The sequence below is a fragment of the Buteo buteo genome, chromosome 6 (assembly GCF_964188355.1).
Source record: "Buteo buteo chromosome 6, bButBut1.hap1.1, whole genome shotgun sequence".
Classification (NCBI taxonomy): domain Eukaryota; kingdom Metazoa; phylum Chordata; class Aves; order Accipitriformes; family Accipitridae; genus Buteo; species Buteo buteo.
This window is the reverse complement of record NC_134176.1, coordinates 38,821,846-38,843,528: the sequence shown is the minus strand read 5'-3', so window position 1 is coordinate 38,843,528 and position 21,683 is coordinate 38,821,846. Positions and strand designations below refer to the sequence as shown.

Below are 21,683 nucleotides of genomic sequence, written 5' to 3'. Positions count from 1 at the left end.
TTTGAGCCATAAGCACAACCTTCATGGTCTCCTGCTGCAAGGGGCAATCTGCTACTGTACAAACCTTAGAGGCAATACATGTTTCCTGCCAGTGACAAAAATGACACAGTGCAGAGGCAACATCCTCTAATTTCTACACTACGGACATTTTTTGTTAAGTTTCACTTTTGGATTTCTGCTGTTTACGCACTTGAGGTTTAATGCCCATCTCAGGACATGTTGCCACTTCCGCCCTTTAGCAGAAATCCCCTTTAACTGTTTTTACTGCGGGCGTTCTGGGTCGCATTACTATGGCTCTAGGGCTTGACACCATGGAATGAAGTTCTGCCCTGAGCTACCTACAAGCCAGTTACACTTCTTGCCTAAGACACAGCACTCTCTGCAGAAGCAACCTTAAGCTGCAGCTTCACATCAGCTCTGGCATTGTAAAGCCAGTCCTTCAGGGCAGACAGCAGTGAAGAATGCAAGATGCACTGACTGCTTAACAGACTTGCCTTCTGCCCTGTACAGTAAGTTCAACCACATCCCTTTTAGGTCTTCTCTGCCACACGCCAAGGCTGTGGCACTGTATGCACTGCAGCAGTAAGCTGCTTACTAAAACAGTCTAAGAATGAAGAAGTCCAAACATCACAAAGGGTTTGTATTCCAAGCGTATCCTCCCACTCCCACCAACTTGTTTTCCACAAACATAGCTATTTTACTGCATTTGCACTATGATGCTGGAGGCTGGCATTTCTCTGCAAATCCTTTGCTAAGACAACAAGAGTGAGCAGCACTAGGCTCCCAGTTGGGGAGTGCCACATGCTTCAGAAGAAGGTATTAAATACTCCTTGCACATCTAAGTTGTGAAACATGCCATGAAGACTGGGACACCTCTTTTCAAAAGCTCCTCTGGTGCCTGACATACATAGGGGCATTCCTTGCCATTTCCACCCTAGGTAGTCAACTGCAGAACCTACTCTTAAAAGGGTCTCATTCAGCATGCCTTGCCCAAGTCACGTACCATCTGTGTATTCCTCGGAGGAAGTGAGTGATAAAAGGCTCTGTATGTCACTGCTTTCTGAATCTTGGACCTCTTTGTGTACAGGTCTACTGCTAGCCATGCCAGCTACCCAGGAAGAGGTAGCAGCCTGATGCACAAGAACAGTTTCAGAGCGCTGAGAGCCACTGGCTTCACACAGTCCAGAATGTCCAGGGGCTTCATCTTCTCTTTCAAAGGTATTGCAAGCCCCTTGGTCCTGCTGCTGTATCTCTCTGGCTCCGTTCTGCCCAGCTCCCTCCGAGAGCACGATCTGCACTCGGGAGTCCGAGGGTGGAATGCAGTTCCCTGTGCTCCCATACACCGCTTCTTCATAGGATGGCAAGGCCACCTGGACACCATCCACCATGATAGAGACCTGATCTCCAGACACACCTTGGTCTCGCCTCAAAAAAAAAGAAAAAAGGGGGGGAGAGGGGAGTCAAGTTAGCATTTATATTTTTATATATATATGTTACAGAGAACTCCAGTAACCTCCCACAGCAGAACTCTAATGCTCACCATTGACTTATTTAGGGGAGGACAGAAACATGAATGGTGGTTTAACAAGGTCAAGCAAGCATAGCCTTGCAGCCCTACTGTGAATTACCATAAACATGAGCAGGGGCTGTAATTCACAGTGCCTGATGGATTTAGCCACAAGAGCTGAAAAGGTTACAATGCTTGCCACCTCACCTGCCTCCATAACTAAATCTGACACAGATCATGACTCCAAGCCCTCTGCTGTCACAGCCAGCAGTTAAAAAAGAGCTCTGACCACCACCGATTTCAGCTTGTTACACTGCTATATTCTGCAACACCCAGCACTGCCTGTTCTGCCACCTTTGCTGCTGGCCAGATAACCTCTGGTGGGGTGGGGCAGACAGCTCTTAAACTGACAGTGTGAATCACCTAGGCTCATGAGTCAGAGGCCTGAGATTGAATTTTTCTTTTCCAGTGGTTTGGACTTCTTCAGAAAAGGCCAGACTCCAAAGCCCCACCTCTCAACCTCCCCGCTGCTGGACAGCCATGTCTCTGCTCTTATTTAAGGAGTACTAGTAGCTGGTTCGGAAGAGTCCACAGTGACTTTGTTGACCTCAGCTGGCAGCAGTGTTACGGCTGGGTCTCTTATCCACAAACCCAGGCCAGGAGGGTTCTCCTCCCACAGCAGGGAAGGATGGCAGATTTGCAAGTATATCTAATCAGCAGTACTGCCTGAATTCGTGTCCGTAGGATCTCCCAGACAGACTGAGGGGGATGCATACACATATCCAGACACACTGGTAGCTATCCAAGGCTAGAAGAGGCAGGAGACTGATCTATAGCCAGGCTAGTAGGGATCATAACTTTTCACATTCAAAGCCAATGAAAAAAAGCAAGGAAGCCACTCATCAGATGGCATGTTAGAATGGGGACTGCAGCTGGCTATTGCAGACCACCATTTCAGACTACTGCCAGACCATGGGGCAGAGGTGCCACTGAGGTGATTAAAACAGGAGCAGAGAAGCAAGGAGGTTAAATTGCTCCAAAATGAAGGCCTGAACCAAGTACCTTAATGGGTTTCTGCTGCAAAGAAAGAGGATGCCTCTGAGCCCCTCCAAACCCCAGCTATACTTACCTGCTATGATGGAAAGACTTCAGCTTTGGCTGCAGCAAAACAAACAGCACAACTAAGAGCAGAATCAGGGCGACGGAGCTTGCTGTGGAGGCTACTATGGACAGCGTGGGTACTCCAATTGTTGGAGGAGAGTCCTTTTCTACAAAACCAAGAGGAACACAAAGTAAAATGATCCACTCCCTTAAATCACTGCCATAGAGAAGGAGAAACATCCACATTGCCTGCTCTCAGGAGTTACACTTGGGTGCACATGTGAGGAGCCCAAGTTTCCCATACAGCCTAGGCACACCAGCTATTCTTATAGAACACAGTTCAGAGCCCAAGCTGACACCTCTCCATCAGCTGTAAAGGAAACCTAAAATAAAACATGCACATGCAAGGGTCCTTTGGAAAAACACAAGGCAAACAGAAAAGCAGTGCAAGAAGGCCATGGGAACTGACAGATGGTGGTAAGGGTCATGTTATATATAGATCTGGCTAAGCAAAAGCTGAAAAATGTCCTGATGTCACCACAAGGCCAATAATTGTCTAGCACAATAAGCAGGATATTTTAGGCCAAGCAATAGGAAAAGTTCCAAATAATGGGTTTTCTTGGCTAATAGAACAGCCTCCCAAAGGAAGGGGTGGAAGTCACCTGGCTGGGTATATTTAAGATGCAGCAAGTATTCAGTTTCTCTCTCACACGAACTTATGCCAGGGAACAGAGATGGAAGGCAGCTGTTGCTTCAGGATGCTGAGTTTTCAGTGTTAGATACATGTGCCCTGTTCACATTACTCCTTCCTACCCTTCCTCAGCTGTGCAGTGTAACTGTACAGGAACCAATTTGGCTTTTACAGGTCCCTTGCAAGACAGAAATAAATTGGGAGTGGAGTGAAAACGGCCTGGAACTGGTATTGCTGAGCACTGCATATCATGCTTAGAATGCTACACTAGTCCTTTCACCTCCCTAGTGCAAATAACTATGTGTTGCCTCTGTCCCTAATTTACGTCTGTGGTAGAGATCTGAAAAACCTCACCTCCCCCTTGGCAAAAACTATTGTGCACTTCACATTCAGGACATTCCCATGCATGCAACTCCTCAATCCCTTTTTGCTATATTCAACACATTCTTTGGGAGCACAGGTCTCAAACTGCAGGGGGAATGCAGGACACACATGCAGTTAGGGATGAGGGGAAGAAGACCATGCAAACAGAAGAAAAAAGCTGGAGGACCACTGTTTTTAAGCCTGCAGACTGAAATCTATGCCCAAAACAGGCATGTAAGCGGGAAAGCCAGTCTGCATTTTCTGCATCTTCTCTTGGGGTCAAACCTGTTGGTTTAGTTGTCTTGAACGTGTTCTCCTGAAATTTTTCAGAAGTAGCTTGACCTCTCCCCAGGGGAAAAAAAAACCAAAACCAAAAACAAACCAAAAAAACCCCAACAACGTCTGGTACATTTTTTCCCAATGGCAAATAGGGTTGGGTAAGGATACCCATTTTCAGCATTAATCAGGGCACTTTGAGTACACTGACAGGGAAAAGGGTGCTCCATTTTCAGCATCAGTACACAATGCTGTAAAACTGCTCACTACCCAGGCTACGCTCCAGCACATTCACTGTCTCATATTCCAACAGGATGCTCACTAACTCATACAATAAACTCTGAAAAGGCTATGGGGCTGACAGGCTCAGAGCTACACAAAACATCTGATAACTGCTAGGGATTTCATGTACTCTATATGGAGCAAGTGGGATCTTACCCATTACCAATCATTTTAAGACCTACTGTCTTTCTCTCTACAGTCTCCCACCTCCTCCTCCTTTTAGCCCTGTGAAAGAGACCTGCTAGTTAAACCTCAGCCGTCTCTGACCCTAACCAGCTGTTTCAAAGTCCATGCTGTGAAAGCAATACCTTTTTCAGTGGGTCAGACCTTTAAGGCTCCATATTTTTGATAAGGCCACTAATCCTCCAGAATGCTAAACAAATTTGAGGGGTTTCTGCTCATCACAACACAATCCCTTCAACTCTGATATAGACCAAGTGCCACCATGCAGGAATGCCACCCAGGGAACACTATCTGCAATAGCACAGCTTTGTTCTCCAGCCTGGGTGTAGGAAGGGGAAGAGGGACCACTGTGAAAAGGAAGCTTATGCTGAATTTGAAAAGCCTCTTCAGGACCTAGTTGCTGCCAGGTAAACTCCCAGTTCCCTTCCTTACACATCATAGGAAAGGGCTATTGGAGCAGCTATGACAGAGACACTGAGAAGACAGTGTCTTTGAGACAGGACAGGACGTTCCAGAGATCACAGGTATGCAGTGAGCTCCATAAAGAGCTTGAAGAAAGTGCTTTTCTGTTTCCTTCCAATTAAGCTAACACATTTGGCTTTATGGATAACGAGACTTAATTCTGGAGTGTACATCTCACTGATAACTGATCAGCAAGACTCTATCAATAAGCCAACTTGAAGAGGGGAGGGAGTTCTCCCTTTATACAGTATGCATACTTTTAAAACCAGAAGAGCCGTAGGCAAACTAAGAGCTGTATTATGAACATTTTCCTGCAAACTTTTCTTTACTTTCCTCCTTTGATGGAGGAATTCCTGTTTAGCTGGGAGAGACCCACAAAACAAAAGCTGTCCACTTCCATGTGGACAGAAGCAGAAATCATTTGTCAGCAATGTTCTTTCCTGCCAGTACAGTGAAAAGCAGCACCATCGAGCTCTTTGCCACAGGAGGCCAACAGTTACTTAAGCTCTTCACAAGGAAGATCAGCTCTACATACTCACACACACATGCACACATGTGGACAGATAGGTACACCACTGAGGGAGATGTACTGTCAAACCCATCAGGAGCAAAACCAGACAGCATAGAAAATGCTTCAATTAGGGCCTCCCCCATTTCTGGGATAAGAAATTTTTGACACTGTCAAAACAAGAGGCTCCACATAAGTAACAAGTTGCCTCCTTTATACTCATTTCCATGGGTTGTCTTCTTGTGTGAGGGACTCTCAGCCTGCATCTGATGGGCTGCTACAGAAGAGACATCTTTATTAAAGAGCTGTGACTGTGAGCCGCATTTATGAAATTGCTGGAGCAATGAGAGGCAGCTGTATGGACTTCCTCAGCATCACACTGACTCAGTGTTTAAGGATAATCTCAAAAGCCAATGTAAGGGCAATTCTGACTGTCCCACTGGAGTCAGGGAGCACTCACCCGGGCTGAGCCTGCAGCTGACTTCCATGGCTGGGTTCCACTCTCCATTCTTGCAGGTCAAGTATTTATAATCTCCTTTCAGCATGTAGCCTTCGACACACAGATACTCTATAACACTGCCTGAAGTCAGAGGGTTGTTGCAGGGGCTAGGGTGGCATTTATAGCCTCCATTCTCAGGCTGTGGTGGCTGGGGACAATCTGGAAAAAAAAGAAAGCATCATGGAGGATATCTCAGAGGAAGACATCTGTTGCACAATAGATACGGCACATAGGCAGACTTCCACCTACGAACACCCACTAAATTAAGAAACTACCAAAACCGAGAAGAAAGACTGTTACACAATGACAGAGAACACTGTTCAGTTTCACCTCTGATGTATCTTCTGCGATTGCTAAATACTGCTTGTTATCCCAGTAGTAAAATCTAGCTGGCAGGCATCAAACTGGTGATATTTTTGAACAGTGACACAACAGAGATTCCACATGAGAGAGGCCCAGAAAATCCTTGGTGCTATCTTTTCCCCACAGCTGTTTCACTAGAGACTGGGGGGAACCTAACAACCAGGCTTTCCTATTAGCCTGACACAGAAAAAACATGACACCTCCTACAGAAACTAATGAAGAATGCAAACACCCCACTGTACTATGGGTACAATGTCAAGGTACAGAGCTGCCCCATAAGGCACCCTGGAAGCCTCTAAGACCACACTGATTTTAGCTATTTTGCATAGATATACCATCAACACTATGGGGAACAGAGCTTTGCTGCAGTAGGACCAAATATTCTAGCCTATTTTCAAAAAGGAATTAGTTATATTACAAAGACATCTCTAAAAAACCCTCTGTTTACCTATGTGAAGTCTGGAGTACTGAAGGCACTTTACATTTCTCTTTGCAACTCCCCTATCCTGACTAACAGGTATAAACATAGCACGTGCCTGAAATTTTCTTGTAGAGTTTTCAATAGCCATTCAAATAAAAACAACAAACCACGAATGAGGAAACTGCACTGAAAACAGAATATTTGTATTACTTAGAATTTTCTCTCCTCTAGCAAGTCACAGTGACCCTACAGATCAGCCCCAACACCTCCCACTGATGCTACTTATCTGCCTGGGTGAAAGAAAGAGAAATACAGATTTTTTCCTTTAAATCCACATCAGCTTCCCAAACTTCACAAAAGAAAATACATCAAAGATCCCTCTTGAGATATTTTGGGGCATGGAAAACCAGCCAACCCACCCACCCTGCTCCATCACAGCATGGTGATCCAGGCCTGCCCTTAAACCCTGGAGCATGCATTCCCACCTTCTGCCTCTAAGTGTCCCACTTACTGTGGGACAAACAGCGAGAAACAGCTGGGCAAAGTTCAAGTGACTGGATTTTGGGCAAGATTTGAGAAGCAAAAGAAAACTTCAGAGATTCACTCCACTGTGGAAAAATTTGCCACATTGCTGCAGTGCAAGTGACCCTTGAACCCGATCACATGTGTGAATGCATCATAGGTATTGCCTTGTAAATACCAGTAAACCCTGAGATGAAGTGCTGAGCGAAGCCAAAAACCCTCTGGTGTGAGTTCTGCCAGCTTTATAACTGCAATTCAATTTACTTCTTGAGAGAAGGTTAACAGGGGTCTAAGCAGCAGCTTTTCAATAAGACTTTGTTCTTGAGGAGATTTATTCTTAAATAAGCTTCAGAGAAGCCACTGTCCCATGCCTCATGAGTATTAACTGTTGCCTCTTCTGTGTTTCTTTAGTTTTCCTTTCTGCAATAATTTCCCATTTTGTAACCAATATTTTAACCCTTCACCTTATGAAGCTAAAACTTGCTTTTGCTTTAAGCCTGTCCAACACTTAGGGTCAGCCAGGATCAGCTGAAGCAACAGACTCATGACACACTTCACATTCGGGCATACAGACAAATACCCTGCTTCACCTGCAGCCCAGGAGAGAGCTTTCTTGCTAAACTGCAAGGACCCATTTGAGGACCAGAAATATTCTCAGCAGTTTAACACATACGTCTCCAGGCAATGGTAGAGAGCTGTGGGGAAAAGCTACTGTTACCACAGCAGCTGCTGAAACTCAGGAGCAGAGGACAACTTCCCTAACACCACAGGAGGTACCTGGAATTGCTTAGGTGCCACACGCAGTATCTTTCTGCTGACTGCAGCAAAAAGAGCTCGTTCCTTCTGTTTCCCCTTCTCCTAAGCTGTACCCACACGTGGTCATTGCACCAGGAGCCCTTTTGGACCAGGCAGCAGCTCACTGTTTGGTTCCCCTTCTATCATAAAGTACCACCTACGCTGACAAGGTTTGAGTTATGTGAAAAAATCAGCTAGCCAACAAGAAACAAGCACTCATTTACACTGCATTAGTGCTCTCAAAGCCTTGGAAATACCACTGCATCAGTGACCTACAGAACCCTGACTTGGCCTCCTTGCACAAGGGCTTCAGGAGGAGATGCACAGCTATGCAACTGCAGATTGGTTTCCTTGTCACCTCCACAGGCCACTTGGCAAAAGGAGAGAAGCAGCTGATAAGTGGGTTCAGTCAGTTGTCCCTGACTTGTCCTCTTCACGCAGGGAAGACATTGCAGAATTAGTCACATCCCCTTTTTTGCCCCACCTCCTTAGGTCATTTGACATCACAGCATCCAAGAGCATCACAAGTATTTTAAAACGTCACCTTCACCGTGACAGTAGAACCCTGTTTATGTGTTGGGGAAATAGATTAAAAAAAGATCTGGATCAGGCAGCCAGAACATCAATACCCTCCACCCTTAACCTGACTGAGCATCTCTGAGCAACCCCAGCTCCCCTGGAAGACCCCCTGAACTGTCCTTTGCAAGGTAGCCTCAGGGGAACAGAGCATCTCAGAGCCTGCAGCTTTGGAGAGAGCTACTAGACAGTGCTGATGGCTTTAAAGATTGCTGGAGGTGGCCCAGGCAAGGGTTGGGTGGGTAAAATGATGGACTGGGGGTGCCTGAAAAACCAAGGAAGTCAAACACCCCTGCTCGACCAGCTCCCTTTCCCTGGCATGTCTGACAGAGCTCAGCACCTCTGCAAACCAGGGCCCAGCCCAGAGTAACACAGGCACCCAGAAAGGTTGTGTCCTGGTTTCAGCAGGGATAAAGTTAAGTTTCTTTCTAGTAGTTGGTATAGTGCTATGTTTTGGGTTCAGTATGAGAATAATGTTGATATCAACAACTGAAAGCATCAGCATGTTAAGTAGCGTTTAGACTAAGTCAGGGATTTTCCAGTTTCTCATGCCCAGCCACCAAGAAGGCTGGAGGGGCACAAGAAGTTGGGAGGGGTCAGAGCCAGGACAGCTGACCCAAACTGGCCAAAGGGGTATTCTATACTATGTCATGTCATGCCCAGTATATAAACTGGGGGGAGTTGGCAGATCGCTGCTCAGAAACTAACTGGGCAGTAGTGAGTGGTGAGCAATTGCATTGTGCATCACTTGTTTTGTACATTCCAATTCTTTTATTGTCATTTTATTATTGTTATCGTAATCATTATTTTCTTCCTTTCTGTCCTATCAAACTATCTTTATCTTAACCCACTAGTTTTACTGGGTTTTTTTTCCCTGATTCTCTCCCCCATCCCACTGGGTGGGGGGAAGGGAGCAAGCGGCTGTGTGGTGCTTAGTTGCTGGCTGGGGTTAAACCACAGCAGCTTGGGACAGACAATGCAGCCTTCCACTACAGTGACCTGTTCCTAAGTTTTCAGTACTTCAGCTTTCACATGCTCCATAAAGGGTTTCTTCAATTGCCTCCATATGTGTGCTCTGAACTGGGGCTAACAGAAGAAAAAGTGGATTTTGATTCTGCACAACCCTTTATCTCACCAAACAGCAGCAAAGCTTATGCCCCAGGTTTGCAGCACCAGTATACCCACAGCCATACAGAACCAGGCAGAGCGGCCCATTTATCACTTTTGACAGAATAAACCACTGACACACCAGGGGTGAAAAGAGCTGGGTGCCAACTGCTGCCAGAATGTGTGTCCAGAGCAGCCCGCTCCTGGCTACACTTTGTAGCCAGAAGGTGCAGATGGATGGGAATAGCTGCCTGCATGAACAGTTTATTAGCGCTCCAGAGCGTGGCTGTGCCATGACGGTTTGGTACTGGGTTTGGGAGCAGCGAGCAGCCTGACCCAGCTTGCCTTCCAGCTCACACTTCCCAAGTGGGCTGCTTGTATTTAACCCTTGGCATGCTGCTGTGTGGCCCAGTCCCAGGCTACAGCATTGCTGTTTGGATATTACTTTGGCACACTGATGCTTTTTGAGGCACATGAACTAAACCATGCAGGAGGGTTTTTCAATATTTCAGCCCCCATTAAAGCTGGATAGATTTCAACAGACACTGCAAAACCATGACCCCCAGATTTACTCCTTCCAAGTTTCAAAGGTGCGTGGCACAGAGTGGGTACGCTGAAGCTTCCCAAAAGGTTACAAAAATGCCTTTAAATTTGTGGGACACGAAGTACATATATTGTAACAATCAGCCCCCTTACCAACAGCATCAGCCTAGACTCACAATGGCACTGGGTTATATTTGAAATACAAAGAAACATGCAGGAATTTCATCAACTCCCTCCCTGAAACACGTGTTCTTGGAAGCGTCCCAGACGTTATGAGACATCTTAAAACAAATGTTCACGCCAGGCAGGGAAGAGAAAGAGAGCCAAGTTACAGAAGTTATCAACTTCCTAGGGGGTTACTGACATCCTAGGCTTGCAAAGCTATTCCCAGCATCTTGATTCATCAAGCTTTGAGGATGCACAGAAACAGTAGTTTTGAACATTGCAGCACTGTGTGCGAAGGGGGCAGAGCTCCACTCCCAAAGGCCCCATTTCTAAGAGGTACCTGAAATTTATTACATCTCCCAAGCGAGCTGGTTCTCTGCCCACATACATTGCTGGAAAACAGGAAGGAGATAACAACTGACGAGAAGTCCAAACATTTTGAACATCACTGAACTCTATTCAGAGGTAAAGAAACAGTCACTTCCAGATTGACAGGCAGAAATAAAGTTATGCACTGGAGTTTCTGAAAATGCCATTCCAAAATACTAGGTATTTAATATATAGACAATTTTTAATACACAAATGAAAAATACTAAGCCAGTATGCACCTCCACCCAGTTTCCCATCAAACCATCTGTAAGTACCATATTTTTCTGTGTGTAGGTCACATGAGAAAATACTGCCCTCCTTCAGGGAGGCTTAACTGCTCTTATGTTCTTTGAATAGCTGTTACCAACTTGACAATAAGCAGCACAACACTAAGGAACCTCTTTTTTGTTGCAACCACAGTGTCATCACATTGTACCTTCACCAGCTCCCTTTCCCATGGCTCTGCTGGTAGTAGCAAGCTCCACTCGCTTCATTCTTCTACCAAAATCACAGACAGCTGTAAGGGGTTGGAACATGGCTTCTTTCAGAGACAGTAAGAGACGTCAGCTGGCCAAACTGATTAACTTAACCAAAGGATGAAGTGTATCTTCCATGTCCTGGCTGAGCTGTAGTCCTGAATGTTAACCCGATGCAGAGCTACAAAGCATTTCTAACATAATGCAAAAATGACACAAAACCAAACCACGGTCACATATAATACCACAGATGGAAGTATGTGGTATTTTGTGTGCTGACATAAAAATGAGGGTTTTACGTACTCAGAACATAAACCACAGGAACACAGTTGAGCCTTGATCTCTGTGAGTGAAATTCACAGATAAGCAGAATATTTCCAAAGCTCAAGCAGGATGAGCCTGTTGTGGCAAGGACTGAGTACAATACAGTCCACTTACACATACAATGTAAGATTAAAACATACTTCAATCTGACTGGATAATTGCCACAGAATTATAAAAACTCCCCAGTAATGACCTTCTTTGCACAAGCACAACACCGTACAAGAGATGACTGAAAGGCACCTCTCTACAGTCATGTTTACTTGGCACTGCGTGTTTCTTTTTTCAACTAGTAGGACTCCCAGATCCCAGCAGGGGTCTTACACCCCTTTTTTCTGCACCAAGCACCTGAATTGTATTTCAGTCACTCACCTCTTTTGCTGGGCAGTCTGACCACAGAGATGAAAACCAAATCCTCCTTAACTGAATGTATTCTTAGAAGAAAAAAAAAAAGCCCTAGAACAAGACAACTACTAATCATCATCTGCTAGAGTGCGTTAACTAGGTTTGTAACTGAGGGAGAACAAACCACTGCATTGATCACCTTACATGGGTGGACAGATGGGTATAACATCGCTTAACAAATGGATGTTTTGCACTGAACATCCAGTAACATTTCTTCTACTTCTCTCCAGCAAGGTACTAAAGCTAGGACAGGAACAGTTTTGACAAATTAAAGTTGCTGTTTATATGAGTCAGGCCCAAATCCCAGCAACTTCAAGAGGAAGCTGGGCTGAGCCTCAGGTAAATTCCTCACTGACTACACAAGTGCTCTAGCATGTTTGACCATCCTCAGAGCAGTGTCAGAGGAATCTTACATGCTAGTGCTGAAGCATTTTGGAAGCAATCTGGGTAGACAATAACTGCTCTGCTGGATCCCCTGAACGCGTGCCCTGTTTGGATATGTTAACACCTCCTGGCCTTTCAGATGTACCACAACTTTTGTGGGGTGTGAAGACTGGAAAAGGAAGATCCTAAGCTCAGTACTTCTCTTTCCTCATCTACATGATTTATGCCATTTAACTGGTATTATCAAGACTCGCAGAGGAAAACATCCTACAAACAAAAACCACCCTCCTGATCTAACAAGACGAACACTCCCCTGGCTAGTCTGGTTAAACCTGTCATGATTGTCTCACACCAGCATGTCCTGCCTGGCGAGCAAACATCTTTGTGAAGCGGAACACAAGCACCCAGTTAAATTGCCCCAGAGACCATACTATTTCCTTCATGCTGTTCCCTCTGAAGCCACATTCTAACTTTCTTGTGCTACCTTGACTCCCCTACAGTAGGATTTTTGTGGAGCAGCTTAAAGAAGGTTGTCTTGCCTCAAAGTATGTATTTTTGTCTCTTTTCATATCTCCTGTCACACAGCAAGGTTCCCTCCTGGTTGCAGTCACTGCCTTTGCCTATTCACTCTCTTCCAAGTTGTGCTCTAGCACATTGCACAGTAGCAAGGAGTACTTCCCTGTCCAAGTCTCCAGTTCTCCAAAACACCTCCACCTTTATTCTCTCAGCCAGGACTTGCCACTAGCCATAGAAACAGCACATCTAGAAAATCATCCAAAATAAATACAAGATATCCACATCTTCCAGTTACTTGTCCCTGCTATAGAGGCTTCTGATTTTCGGCTTGGATAATTTATGCGTACATCACTTCAGTACAACAGAGGAAACTGCAAAAGCTATTACTAACTTCTGGCAAGGATCTTCAAAAAGCCCAAACTCTCTAAGGCACCCTTGAGAGTAATCCTCCCTCTCTCCTCCCCTCTTCAACCTGGGTCCTGCCACAGCTAAATGGGTGGTCTGAAACACCAGCTGCATCTGAAGCCTGCTGCAGAGACTGTGCATTTTCAGCACCTCAGACCTAAGGTTCAGGTTTAGTTAACACCACACTGAAAACAACAGAGCCAGGTTCACCATTTCACTCCAGTTAGTGCCCTGAATGGGTTTGCAGCAATGGTTGGGTTTTTGGGGTATTTTTTGTTCGTTTTTTTCTTTCCCCAGTTGCTATTTGTAAATTCATACACAGGGCTTCATCTTTTTTACAATGCTTTTTCACAATAAAAATGTGACAGCCTGATGCAGCCAGCCAGCCAGAGGGCTAGAAGTGCAACTCAGAGACCAGCAATAATGCTCACTTTGGCTTCTAGAAGGTCTGACAATTCTAGCAGAGTGCTGCCCATGGATCCCACTCAGGGGTGACACTGAACATTAGTTTTGCCTTAGGAAGCAACTGAATGAATTTGCTAGCAAGAGCTCTGGCTGTATTTGCTAGCAAGAGCTCTGGCTGTATTTGCTAGCAAGAGCTCTGGCTGTATTTGCTAGCAAGAGCTCTGGCTGTATTTGCTAATAGGAGAAGAGACATTGTTTTCTCTCTTTGCAGAGTTTCAGTTCTTGCCAGCAGGGCACTACCCAACCTCTCCACTAATCTCCTGGTTGTTTGGTAAGCCAATAAGGAAACAATTTACTCCTCCTTTAGCCCAGTTCTTGGATCTCTTCTATTTATTGGATATACTCCCAACCTCTGTCACCGGTACTCAGAGAAGCATGAATGTGACCCAACCAGATAATAGTGTCACTACTGTCCTTAGCCACAGCAGCCCAGTAACCAGCCAGAGTTGCCAAGCTCACTAAGCAGCTTCTTGAGCAACAACAAGGGCAACACATCAGCCTCCCAGTGCTGCAGACAGACTACAGTGCCTCAGCTTACACCTAACAGAACACACTGTCCAAGTTTTCATGCAAGTAAATTTTTTTTTTGTTTTTTAAACTTAGGTCTTCCTCCTAGAGAAGCGGTTGTCTCAAATCTTCCCAACATTTGCTAGGGTAGGACAGATGCCTACCTAACATATGATAAACTCAAATCCCACTATATACCTACTGAGGGAAAAAACTAGAAAAGCAGCACCAAAACTAAAGGCATGCATACAGTTGGCATACATGCCATTTTCAACAGCTAGCACTTACTTCATAAACCCTTCCCAACTAGCAGACAGAAAATGCACTGCCCAAGTTAGCTGCTTTTCTCAAAAGAATTTCACCCCCTATGCCCTGAAGAGTCTGGGCTAAAGGTGGTTTGCTGCCTTGAGGAGAAAAAGAATAATATATATATATATGTATATATACACACACACCCCTATTTGATTCAAAGAGCATACAGCTACCTATCCGGCCCCTCTAACCCAAGCCTCTTGCTGTGTCACTCTCTGGGAGAGCAGGGAAAGACCAGCATGTCTGCTGTCACACCATGACTGCAGAACAAAAAAAAAAAATTCCACAAGTTCCTCTTTGGGTCAGGATTTTTTCCTCTTAAATCAGGGCCTTCAGTCACACATAACACTTCCTTCTGCCTGAGGCAAGACTGGTGTTTGACTCCAGGAGTCTTCTGCAGAGAGGGAGATGATGGGGGGAGAAGACTAGCCAGCTTTGCTTCTTTCAGTGTGAAATCCAGACAGGCAACATCCTTGTTTTTCCTCTCTTCCCTTGTGCACACAAACCAGCCTATAAGCAGCAGAAGCCACTTTGGGAAGCCCCTCCCTCAGCAGCAGTTTGGTTTTAGTAAGAAGCAAGTCTGTTATCATTTCATACCCTTTTTAGACCAGCTACATTAACTAAACACCATCTTTTACCAAAGCAAAGACAACTTCCCAGGCAGCTAGTGTGCAGAGAAAAAGCACCTAGATAAGCTTTGATCAACCCCACCCTCCTCCCCACCCACACCTTCCTTCCTGTTAAGAAAGCAATGACAAGGGGATGCACTTTAGTGGTAGATGCACAAGTGGTAGGTACAAAAGCAGTCACCTCCACCCACATGCTCCAGCTAGTCAGAGTGCCGGCTCCATTTCTGAGTGCTAAATACCTTCAGGTTTCCAACTAGTAATGTTTGCCTGGATGCACTCAAAAGTCTTCAGCACAGCAGCTTCCCACTATGCACCCTCTGCTCCTGCATTGTCCTCCCCAGTCCGAGCATTTGGCTTAACACCAATATTAGCCTAGGAAATGGCGCATCAAGTATTCCACGGTTAAATGTCACTGCTTGTAACAGCAGGTCTGTGCTGAATGAAGAGCCACATGCTTTAGACCAAGGTGTCTCTTAGGCTGGCTTTGAGAAGCACAGCAATGGCCTGCTCTGGGCATCATATTTGAGATTCCACCCTCTCCCAACATCCAGCATCTTGGGGACATTTGGGGGGACATTTTTTAGCCCACAATTAAATTCCAACATAAATGTCTCCTGCAGTCATTACAAAGCCTTCTCCCTAGAGGACAGGTGGGTCCTTCCCAGTGGAGGTGAAGCATGCTCTGCTCCCCTTTCAGATAGATCAAGGTGTTCGCAGTTCAGGTTTTTTTCCTTATTGCCTACAAGCGTGCTAACCTGCGTGTTTTAACTACACAAATACAGTAGCTGCAGATACAACATCTGAAAAGGGACTCAGACTGAAGCTATCCTCTGCCAGCTGGAAACGGTTGAGAACTCAGTGTGTTTCTGGCCGGAGACAGCATTCACACCATAAAAGACAGATGACCAGATGCCCAGGTTTTCCACTGGCCTGTAATTTCTGGGGTGGAGATGGGGACTGGAACCAGGAGAACAGATTTTAAACCTTCTTTTCAGCACTCTGGCTTTCTCTAGCACATGAGCAGATGGGTCATTTCCCAGAGGGACAAACCTGAGACAGCAGCTGCTGCCAGGGCCCAGTCACAACAGCTGAGGCTAAAGGACCTCTTTATATTTCACTTACAGGAGGCAGAAGTCAATAAAAGGCCTCCATTGTGAGCACACACACTTCTTGCCGATCCTGCCCCTAAAATATTTTAAGCCTTCCTAAAAACACACTGCAAAACATAACCCTCTTTTGGGCTCTGTGTATTAAGCAGAGGCCAAAGTCCACTGAAAAATACGCTCTCTGTCTTTACTGGCTCCAGATGCTGCCTACTCTGAAGTCAATGACAGAAGAGCAAACCGAGCAGGACTGGAGCCTATACAGGGAAATTACAGTTTCCCTAGCAAGGGCATACTCTGAAGAGGAGGCTTATTTTTCTTTATGTCATAATGTGGGTAAATGAGAAGAAACCAAAGCAAAGAGATTTGTATATATAATCATATAGCTGTGCATTTATATAATTAGACACAAGCACTTACACTGCGTACAGTAACAGGCACCCCTCACACAGCCATCCCATACACACCAAAGCTGCCTTCTTTTTTCTCTCCTCCTCCCCCTCCCCCCTTTTTTTTGTTTTAGGGCAGGGAAGAAAAAGCAAGAAAGAAAAGACTCTAATTGCAGCCTTCCACCAATGCAGTCGCCATCTGGTAACTCAAGAGACACATGGAGCCGAATTATCTTAATTAACATGTTACAACAGTATTTAAAAAACCTCTATGCTTATTAACACTCAGCTGTGATTAGCCAACCATGGAGGAAGCCTGCTAGTGCAACATTAATTATGGGTCTTGTCTGTCTTTCTATTAGAAATATGATTTTTTTTCCCAGTGGCTTATCTCTCTCCTAAAAAGAAAACCATTAGCATCAAAGCTTGCTCTAAAATGCAAATTCTATTTACACTCTACAAAAGTCAAAATGTTTAGGCTATATGAAGCTGCCACTGGTGCTTCTAGAGTGCTACAGACTGTCTTGATATAAAATGTATTACTTCTTATTTGCCCCTTAGAAAGCTTTGCTTCAGTTAGAGAACTCCCTCTCTCACTGGAATTCTAACAGAAAAATAAATTTTATGCCTTTCAAGTTCCTTTCCCCCTCCAAAACAGGACCACAGACTTTGCTGTATGCTAGGCAGGGCAAACCAAGACACAAAATCCAGGGCTAACGAAAACCACATCTGTGAAAGGAAGATTTCTGTGATGGAAAGCAGCAACCAAAACACAACTGCACTCCAGCAGCAGATTTGCCTCCCTAGAAGAGAGCTACTCACTATGACAACTGTATTATTTTCCCCATAACAGGCCCACCTGTAATACGCTCCCCTCAAATACATTCCCAAATGATTCAGCCCAACAAGCTCCGAGACTAACACTGCCAAGTTTTTCAGACTTGGCTCTGGGTTATGTTTGCACAGGGCCGGCTGCAGTGGGCCTCTCATCCGCACCAGGCGTTCTGGACATCAGGATAACACCAAATCATAAGACAAAAACCTGGTGCTTTTAAACAAAGCAGGGATTGATAAATTAATTGCGGAAACATTAACGAGGATGGGGAAACAAAGTGAGAACAACTGCAGAAGTGCTCTTAAGATCTTCTGATAAAGCAATCTTATTGTTGTACACACAGAAATAAATAAATAAATGAGAATTGCTGTTGGTGATGTTATGTGCAGCTTGCTTAGGTCCAGTAAGGATGAAGACCAGCTGACCAGTACTTTACAGCACCCCATACTGCCAGGACAGTATAAACAATTTGCATCTGGGTTGCAGTTGGAGCCAGTGGTACAGTGGCTCCAGAATAGCCAGTTTAATACAGAAACCTGCTCTCCCCCATAGGCACAACCCAGCTTTCCAAGTGGCACATGTTTCATTTGCTTTTGTTTTCCAAGGCTGCTTCCGGCCTCCCCATGCCTTCTTCCAACCACCCCATAATTACTTCCACATGTTCAGAGAAGGAAATTAAGCAAGTGCTGTAACAACACTTTGTATAATTGGCAGGGTCCCAGATTCTGCTTTTGAAACCCAAATCCACTGTCATAAGTAGCACCCAGCTAGTTTTGTGGGTTTCCCCCCACCTTCAAAAGTTTGATTAAGAGGGGCCCCCTAAGAAAGTTGCATATGGGTTTTAGTTTGAAATTCTGATTATTAAGAGTCCAAAAGTGTTTGCTGCACTGGGCAGCGGCAGCTAACATTCATCAGGGGCCTCTCTTCCTCTCACTGGCAGCTCATCCAGTTCTAAATCTTACTTTATACTGCAACAAGGAGATTGTTTAAAAAGATAACAAAGATTTGTCAAAATAATTTGATATTCTTACAAAAAAGGAACAGGCAGCTGCACAGAAACTTAGAGCACCTACTGTGTAGAGGCAGGTTAGTAGAAAAGGTATTGGCATGGCATTTGAACTCAAATAACATCTACTAGCCTTGATTACTGGCACTAATTTTAAACTTCAGCTTCGCTCTTTACACAGCTTTGATTTCTCACCTTGACCCTGCTCGCCTCTTTCCAGAAACCTACAAAACTAAAAATTGGTCTCAATTCAGAGGAAACCTGCACATTGATGCTGCCATTTCCTTGGCTGCTTCTAGGTGGGTTTTCAATGTGAATATAGTAATACCCCAAGGCTGTCTTTCTAGGATAAAAGCCTGACACACACTATGGGCTCTGGTCTCAGGAAAACCATGTGGCCCTTCAGCAAAAACAACAAGACATGATGGGAAAAAGCACTGTTATCAGATGTTCATGCCTATTTTGGACACCAGGTTTTGAAAGGACAGAAATGATTGATTTGTGCTGACTGGTCTGTAAGTCCTGAGTGAAATAAATGAAGTCCCTCTATTGATGCTAGGTGAGGACATAGGGGAAACATACCTTCAGGATACAGCAGAGCAAAACTCATCTCTGCCAGCAAGTGACAAGAGACCTGCTATTTAGCAGTGCCTCAGGGGGCTTAACTTGCTTGTGGATTTCCATATGACTACAAAACATTTCCACTCCCTAAACTTCAGCCTAGTACAGTAATCAGGTTCCTTTCTCCAATAAGGCCTTAAAAGTTCTTGCTATGGCAGTTTCCCAAAATAAGCCCCTGTTGTAGGCTCCAGCACAACCGCTCAAGCTCCGGATGAGACGTCACCTGGCTGGTAACACTAACAGCAGCAGGAGTCCATTGCTCTCCCTCCACTGCGAGGTGGAACTCTGGAAGACACCACCAACCTACACAACCACCGGCTCCCCCTTACCCAAGAGGCCAGCTCATGCCTACCTTCTAACCCCAGTTCTGCTATGGTTTATTCTGAGACTTGACACAGATCATCACAGAGTCATGAATTTGCTCAAGAGGCAGTCCTAAACTCCGGGGTACACAGGAATCTCTGAAGTAAGAATTTTAGAGTTTAGAAAGAAGCCCTATCTTCTTACTTGTGCATGGGAAGATCCCTACACTAGCCAAGTCACTTTAAAGCTCTGCCCTGGTCGGCCTCCTTCGTTCACTAATGAGCCTTTTGCAGCCGATTCATTTTTCATCCTTTCAGCAGCAGCAGCTGTTGCCTCTGACTCAGCCTATCCAAAAAGTACTAATTTGGAAGTTTGGCCAGGGCTGATCTAGTAATGGCATGCACACAGGAAATCGCTTTGTGCTAAACATTGTTCCACTTTCATCTGTGTGGAAACTGAACTGGGAAGCTCAAAGCCCTAGGTTACCGAAGTTCCCCTCTGCAGTACGTCTACAGACAGCTTTACTAGGGAAAGGTGGGTTAGGACAGCAATCCTGCAACCTCCATGTGATACATCAACGCACACTGGAGAATACTTTTTCATCCTGCCATTTCTCTTCTGACCTTTGGCTCTGTTCAGGACCATTGAACATATCAGAATCTAATATCTGGGCAGATTTGTTTGTCCTTTAAGAACGACTCATCTCTGTCATGGGACTTATCAGAACAAGCACTCAAATCATTTACCACTGGCTGGGCAGCAATGCAGAGTTATTAGTCCTGTCTCACTGGAAAGCCTCTCTTAATCACACTTCGTATTTTCCCTCTAGATGTGGTTAGGTTAGCCGTAAATATTGGGTCACCTTTTTCTACCAGCTTTACAGGAGTTCAGCATCACAAGCAACTTCTCTGCAGGGTCTGGCAGGAAAACAAAAATAGCCCCGCTTGACCAGCCCCTCCAGTCATCCTATTCAAAGTGGGAGGCATCTCAGACTACAGAGTGACAGAAGTACTCCACATGGCAAACCTAGCTTCCCCAGAGACCACAAAGCCTTATAGACTCCCAGTTATGCTGCAAGTTCAACCATTCTCAGCTACATTTTCTTGAACTGATTAGCTGATACAGACTCAATCCAGACTCTAATAATACAAAGGCTCTAAGACACACAGAGTATAGTTGAAGAACTCAGCTTCAAAGCAAAGTAAGAAGTTTCTTTTACTGAGAAGAGCTATGATATACCTTTCTAAATTGCCTAACACTTTAACAGCGTTGGGCAATTTAAGACCTAGTGAGGTGATAGTAGGAAAGGTGGTGTCAGACCCTGTGTAACCTGCACTGAAACTTAACAGCTATGCAGTATGTGGTCTTCTCTATTTACTGGCAATGCAAGTAATTCAGTGTTTATTGGAAAGAAGGGAGGTAACCCACTGAGGCTATCAATAAGCTTGCTTTGTGACTGGACCATGACTAGCAAGAGGCATAAAGGTCTGGCGAGATGCTGCTGCTACTGTGAATTACCAGTCACAGAAGACACCATCACTTCTGGCAGAACAGGCAGAGTCCCACACATTCCACCCACTCAGATTCTGCTGGGGATCAAATGGTACGTGGAAAGTAAATGGCAACTTAGTATAATCTTTACAAGGGCAGTGTATAAAAGAATTCAGATTTTCGGCCACCTCCTTTGAGAAGACTGTCTAGTTGTACAGCTGTAATAGCTTCAAAGTGTTTGTTTTTATACCTCGATTTTCCCAGTACCTACCAACAGCTCTACACAACTCAATGGATATGAATTAGCAAATTGCCTAACAAGATGTATTAGCAAATTATCAAAAACATACCTAGCAGCCAACATGAAATCTTCCTTTCTGTCTTTCTAGCTCCTCATCCCAAACATGCACCAGGTAAACAAAGCCAAATTGAAACAAGCCATGATTGGGAAACTGTTCAAAAAACCAAGCTCCTTCCACAGCTGGCAAGAAAAGTGTTCAGAAAAGATGTGTAGAAGGAGTTCTCACCCTTTGAAATACTACTTGCCCTTTGATGCTTTCACTATAGCCATTGGAATCAAAGCACAGGCAAGTCAAAATATCCCACTGCAAAAGCACATAATAAAAAAAGGTCAGAGGTAGCAACTGCCAAGACAGGACCCATTTGTAGCCCTAGATGCCTGACAAAAACATAAGAGATGAAATATCATTCTTTCCATTTGACATAAAAAGAGATTATAAAACATACAACCCAGTATAACTATTTTCAAAACAAAATCTGCA

At 44.8% G+C, this 21,683-nt stretch overlaps 1 protein-coding gene across 4 annotated transcripts in view; it reads right to left on the bottom strand.

Annotated features, from left to right (window-relative positions):
• Window positions 1-21,683, bottom strand: part of SUSD6 (sushi domain containing 6) — an 89,603-nt gene that overhangs the window by 6,803 nt on the left and 61,117 nt on the right. For all 4 annotated transcript variants that reach the window (XM_075030522.1, XM_075030519.1, XM_075030520.1 and 1 more), the window contains 3 exons: window positions 5,834-6,031; window positions 2,637-2,775; window positions 1,004-1,425 (listed from right to left, as the gene is read on the bottom strand). In XM_075030522.1, coding sequence (XP_074886623.1) covers window positions 1,004-1,425; window positions 2,637-2,775; window positions 5,834-6,031 — 759 coding nt within the window. The remainder of the gene's footprint in view (window positions 1-1,003; window positions 1,426-2,636; window positions 2,776-5,833; window positions 6,032-21,683) is intronic.